At 39.4% G+C, this 6438-nt stretch overlaps 1 gene segment (V, D, J or C); it reads left to right on the forward strand.

The window, feature by feature from the left end:
* Positions 1-5222: 5222 nt before the first annotated feature.
* LOC116591111 lies at positions 5223-5882 on the forward strand. The segment is given in 2 exon segments: positions 5223-5346; positions 5510-5882. Coding segments are annotated over 2 exon segments (366 nt in total).
* The last annotated feature ends 556 nt before the right edge of the window (positions 5883-6438 follow it).

A 6438-nucleotide genomic window follows, 5' to 3' on the forward strand; every position in this document is an offset into this window, starting at 1 on the left:
TGATCTCCCTGATATGAAGAAGTTGTGATGCAACATGGGGGCTTAAGTGGGTAGGAGAAGAATAAATGAAACAAGATGGGATTGGGAGGGAGACAAACCATAAGTGACTCTTGATCTCACAAAACAAACTGAGGGTTGCTGGGGAAAGGGGGTTGGGAGAAGGTGGGGGGGTTATGGACGTTGGGGAAGGTGTGTGCTTTGGTGAGTGCTGTGAAGTGTGTAAACCTGGTGATTCACAGACCTGTACCCCTGGGGATAAAAATATATGTTTATAAAAAATAAAATAAAATTTAAAAAAAAAGAATCACAAAATCTTAGTGATTTCTATTGATCATTTGTACATATTTGTTAACACACCACTGACAGAAGTCGCTATTTAAGTCATTTCTAAATAGCGCCTTTCATGGGCAAACTCATGGATATATTCATTCTGTTCCAAGCAGATCATTGCTCTTCCTTTCATTTTGAATGAATCTATTTTCGTGATCTTGTAACATCATTCCCAGTTTGGAAAAGGGAGCAGAAATCCTCCAGGACAACCCTAAAAGAACCCTTGTTGTTGTGGCCATAGACAAAGACTGCTGACCCCAACCCCAAAGTTGAAACTTGCATGTGGAAGATTCCAGCACATACTGAGTTCTAGCATGCACTGGTTTTTATGTTGATGAAAGGGCATTGATAGGAAGGCCTGTGTCCCTGAAATTTCAGATGAATGTAAGTTGTCAGCCTACTAGAAGCTAGGAGCAGAGCTAGCTTCTGGATCATGGGACCTGTGCAGTTACACAGCCTCCAACTCTCCCAAGGTGGTCAAATGCTGTGCCCTCATTGTTTTGAAACTGATACTAGTTTTATCTTTGTACCTGTCTTTTAAATGAGAGTTCCATAAGTTGGAAGAACAAGTACCTGAGCAGAGAGATATGTGGGCAGCAGGACACAGGCAGGAACACATGCAGATTCAGGTTCTGGGTCACAGCAGGCAGTGTGTGAGCTGAGCAGCTGGCAGGGCCACCTGTGGTGTGTATGCCTGCCTTGGACTAGCTGTGGTTTTGACATGCAGCCAAGGGTGTAGTAAGTTTTGTTGGGAAATTACTACAAATTGAAAGTGTATACCTGCACATTTCAAGAAAGCAGTTTGGTATTTTTTTTACAGAACTAAACATACTCTTACCATATTGTCTAGCAATGGCCTTCCATTGTATTTATCCAAAAGGTTTGAAAAGTTATATCTACAACCAGACTTGTACACAGGTGTTTTATAGAGGTTTTATTCATAATTACCAAACTTGGAAGTAAGCTGCCTGTCTTTCACTAAGTGAATGAATAAATAAATTGTGGCACATCCAAACAATGGAATATGATTTGGTGCAAAAAAGAAATGAGGTATGAAGTCATGAAGAGATAGGGGAAAACTGTATGCATTTTACTAAGTAAAAACAACCCATCTGAAAAGGCTATAAGGTATGATTCAGACTCTATGGCTTTCTGTAAAAGACAAAACTCTGGAGGCAGTAAAAGATTGTTGCCAAGGGTTGGGGGAAACAAGAGGTATCATGTAGCTCAAAGCATGTTTAATGTAATGACTTACTCTCTATGATACTGCAATGGTGGATACATATTTTACACATTTGTTCAAACCCATAGAACCTACAACAGCAAGAATGAACTCTAGAGAAACTGTGGGTCACATGATATGGAAGCATAGGGTCTTCCACTGTGAAAAGGTCATGGGGAAGTTGATAATGGGAAGGTGATACCTGTGTGGGGTCAGAAGGTATACAGGATACCTCATGTCCTCCTTTTTCTTTGAACCTGGTTGTGATGAAAAGAAGAAAATCTTTAAAAAATTAAATTGGGGAAATTGGAAGGGGAGGTGAACCATGAGAGACTATAGACTCTGTAAAACAATCTGAGAGGGTTGAAGCAGCAGGGCGTGGGAAGTTGGGGGAACCAGGTGGTGGGTATTAGAGAGGGCACGGATTGCATGGAGCACTGGGTGTGGTGCAAAAACAATGAATACTGTTGTGCTGAAAATAAATAAATTTTTAAAAAATTAAATGGGAGACATGGGAAACTAATATGTATGAAGAGTTAAAGCATTTTAGATAAATGATTCCCATAGAATCATTGCCTAATGATATATTTTAACCTGGTTTTTTAATCTAGTTCCAAGTTTTCATTTTGAGATGATCTCAAAAATTGTAGAGGCATCCCTGGTTGGAAGTTTGAAACTCCAAACTAAGGATTCAAAGAGAAAGCCAGACTCCATAAAGCAATTAGGCTGTTTTTAAAAGTGCATCTCACTTTCTATATTAGTCAGCTCATCCACCTCCCCTAGGTTGTCTCAACTTCAGAGATTCTTTCTTTTTTCATACAGTACATAAGTTATATGTAAAAGATATTTTTAAGAAATTGAAACTTCAAAAGATTTTCTTGCTTACCCATGGCTTGGTCATAGTGCACCCTCATCTCAATGCCTGTAAAGGACTCCACTCAGTGAATAAATTCCCATTTTATTCAATGTTAATTTGGATTTATTTCTCCTTGATACATTAGTAATCTCAGAGAAGAAAAGAAAACCCAGATAGTGATCTCAGAGAAGAAACGAAAACCCACATAGGATCTCATCTCACTCTGCTGAAGAGGACTCAGAGTGGGTTGGGATCAACCTCAGACCCACTAGATCACAAGTCGTTGTGAAAATGGTCCTGGGGTTGCATGATGCAGGCAATTTCACCCAATCTGACACCAGTACATATTGCATACAATCAGTCATCAATAAAGATTTGCTTCATTTTATAGCATAGAAGAAATTAAGAGCTAGAAGGGCCCTTAGAAATTCTTGAGTCCAACTTCTTTTCACACATCCTGTTTCCAAGATGACTGTATGGAAAAATTAGGTAGTGAATGAGCTGGAGGAGAAAGACCCTGGGTTTCCTAATTTCCTCTTTAGCATTCATTCCCCTGCCTCCTTCCTATAGAACCATCGTGCTGAGTAAAGAGAAGGTGTCTAATGCAATCCCAGGCATTTATCACTGTGATTTGGGTCTGAGAAAGTTGTGGTTCCAATTTGAAACCCTGAATGGAGAGTTCCAATTTGTGTAAATGTCTGAGACCTTGGGCAGGAAAGGAGACTCAGGCTGAGCCACTGTGATTTTACCAGCAAACTCATGCATCACCCACTGTTTTTATAAGTGTAAGCCAAAGGTGATGGCACCATGTGAAGACCTACATGTATTTCTAAGGACTTTCCTTAAAAACAAAACAAAACAAAACAAAACAAAATATTTATTTATTTATTTATCTATCTATTTATTTATTTATTTAATATCCCATTTGGGCATCCCTTGAAGGCATGATGAGCATAATGTACATAACTCACACATTGTCTGCCAAAAGATCACTGGAATTGGAAGACTTTTGCAGCTGGCAGTCCATGAAGCTGGTAGATGAAGGTTTTCTAGGCCAACACTAGGATCATACTAAAACAAGAGTCTGTGAAATAATCAAGGAGCTGGAAATTTTGCATAAGGGATGGCCTTATCTGTGCAATAGTTAATTAATGGAAAAGTGTTATTATAGTAATGGTCATATTCAGACCTTTACATTCAGTTCTAATAGTCATGCCTAAAAAGTGCAAATATTGACCTAAATAATCTCTGTTGGAGAAGAGGGAAATTTACCCAGAAAAGTGTGAGAATTCTTACTTTATGGAGAATGGGTGAAAGAATGGAAGACTCTCAGAACCAAGAAATTTTCTATACATAAAAACACATTTCATATATATACATATACTAATATATTGAGTTGATGTTCTGATAGCTGTCTTTAAATCTTTCAGGGTAGAGCAGGTAGAAGGAAGATTAGTTGTATTCTTTGTCATTTGAGAGGCTCCATGGGTAGGAATCATAGGAAAGGGGATTCCATTTTTTGGAAATGAGGTAGTCTTGGTTTCTCAGAGACCATTTCTCTTGATCAGTTCTTTAGGACCAGTTTCCTGTTGGTACCATCCCCCAGCACACACAATATTTATGGTTTCTTGGATTTTTTCTCACAGAGGTCATCAAAAGATTCCAAGAAATTCATATGAATGAGAAAGGGGTTTTGGAAGAGAGAGATAATTCTGGAAACTCACAGGATTGAAGAACTTTATTAATGAGCCCTGAGGCAAGAACACTGTAGTGGAGTTTAGGAGAAATATAATGGAATATATATGGAATGTGGAGCAGTGTTGACCAGGAAGTGGGAAGCATGACAGGATGGATGGCTAATACTTTAGCAGAAATTCTCCTTACACTGTGAGTCAGTAATTGCATTGGAGGACATGCCATGTATTTTGATTTGAGAAAAGGAAATCACCTCAAGGATAAACTTACATGTGGCTATATTTTCTGAGTTTACAGCTTGATATTTTCTCAGAATTTCTACTGAGATTCTACTAAATCTACTATCAGATTTCTCTATACAAATTAGTGCAATATTGGGTCAAAGAGTTTCCTATAGTTGAAAAAGTAGTAACAGATGAAAGTTATCCCTGCTCCCTTATCATTTAGATTTGGTCCTTTACTTTTTGTCATAGTCATCTTAACTGAAGGGATAGTCCCCGTTTTGACTGTTGGTACTGTCATTCCTTTGGAAAAAACAAGGTCAGGCAACACCATCCAGGAGGAGCAGAGCTGAGATCAGAGGCATTTGAAATATCAAATGATCTCTCTTACTGTAATCTTTGGTAACATTTACCTTTTACAAAAGAGTTTTCTCCATAATAGACAATTGAGGTTGGGAGATTTGGTGGAACAGAAAGGAAGTAAATCATGGTTTCTTCCTGATTTCAAACATATACACCAGGACCATCACTGAATAAATAGCAATAGCATCTACCTCTTTCCAACTTACTAACAGTGACTCAGCAGTGTGCAGGCATGTAAAGCTTGATCTCCACAACTTACTGTGCCCTTCATCGCTGAACTAAGATATAATTTGCTTGACCGATTGTTGCCTTGATGCATGTGAGTCCCTCAGAGATGCAGGCTAAGAGAAGAACATTTCCCCAGCGAGTTCAGTAGAGCTGTGACCACAAGATGGCAGTGCACCTGTGCTGATGAAGAACACGTGGAGGGTTCATCTTAGTGCATCTGATGGACTATATCATGGCAGCAGCAGAGCCTTTTTCTTATTGGGTGGTAGACAATGTGGGAAGTTACTCTGTTAGAGGAAAGAAGGGATGGCCTGATAAGAAAACGAGCTGAGCTGGCTGGAGGCTGCAATTCTGTACCTGAGTTTAAGTGGCAGGAACCATGAAGACATCCATGGGAGCTTTAATCATGTTCTTGTGGCTGCAGCTGAACTGTGAGTTGAGTGTTTATGGGCACCGAAGTATATTAGCGGATATTCTTCAGAAGTCAAGACTGGATTTATTCATGTTTCCTTCCGTTGGTGTAGAAAAAAAGCACTCTGAAGTACAATAACCTGAAATCTCTCCTCCTTTCTTTGATCTTTTCTTTCTGCACAGGGTTCAGCCAGGGAGAGAATGTGGAGCAGCATCCTTCTACCCTGAGTGTCCGGGAGGGAAGCAGCTCTATTATCAACTGCAGTTTTTCAGATGGTCGTTCAGACTATTTCCCTTGGTATAAGCAAGAACTGGGAAAAGGTCCCCAGCTCCTTATATACATTCGTTCAAACATGGCCACAAAAGAAGACCAAAGACTCACTGTTTCATTGAATAGGACGGCCAAACGTTTCTCCTTGCATATCAGAGACACCCAGCCTGAAGACTCAGCTGTGTACTTCTGTGCAGCAAGCACACATTGTTTCCTAGGCACCTGATGCCTGCACTCAAACCTGGGACTGGGGCAGCCCCCTCTCCTTTGACATAGACATTCAAGGATGGGCTTTGTCCTATTGTTTGTCTGTACATGGAATCTAATGTTTTATTATTTTCTAAAATTTAAATTCAGTTAGCTGTCATATAGGACATTATTTGTTTCAGGTGTGGTGTTCAGTGATTAATCTGTTGCATGCAACACCCAGTTCTCATCACATCACATGCCCTCCTTAATGCCTATCACCCAGTTATCCCAGAAGCTAATATTTTAGACATTTAAAACAAATTATATAACTATTATGATGGAGTTAACCCAAAAAGGGTTAGACCTCTTTGTTGGATGGGTAGTGCTTAATGGATTCTTGTGGATTTAGTAACATTTTATTTTGAAATTCAGGCATTGAGGAACTCTACATTTGCTATTGAGATTCCTCTCCTATAAATAACTCGTCAGTACCAGTTTCACAGTTCTTATTATCGATGATCACTTAAATATTGTGTTTCATAAGGAGCGATTATGATTTTCTGATTCTAAGACATTGCATGCTAAATATAGAAGGATTTAAGATGCAAATATAGGGGCGCCTGGGTGGCTCAGTGGGTTAAGCCGCTGCCTT

The sequence above is a fragment of the Mustela erminea genome, chromosome 5, assembly GCF_009829155.1.
Source record: "Mustela erminea isolate mMusErm1 chromosome 5, mMusErm1.Pri, whole genome shotgun sequence".
Classification (NCBI taxonomy): domain Eukaryota; kingdom Metazoa; phylum Chordata; class Mammalia; order Carnivora; family Mustelidae; genus Mustela; species Mustela erminea.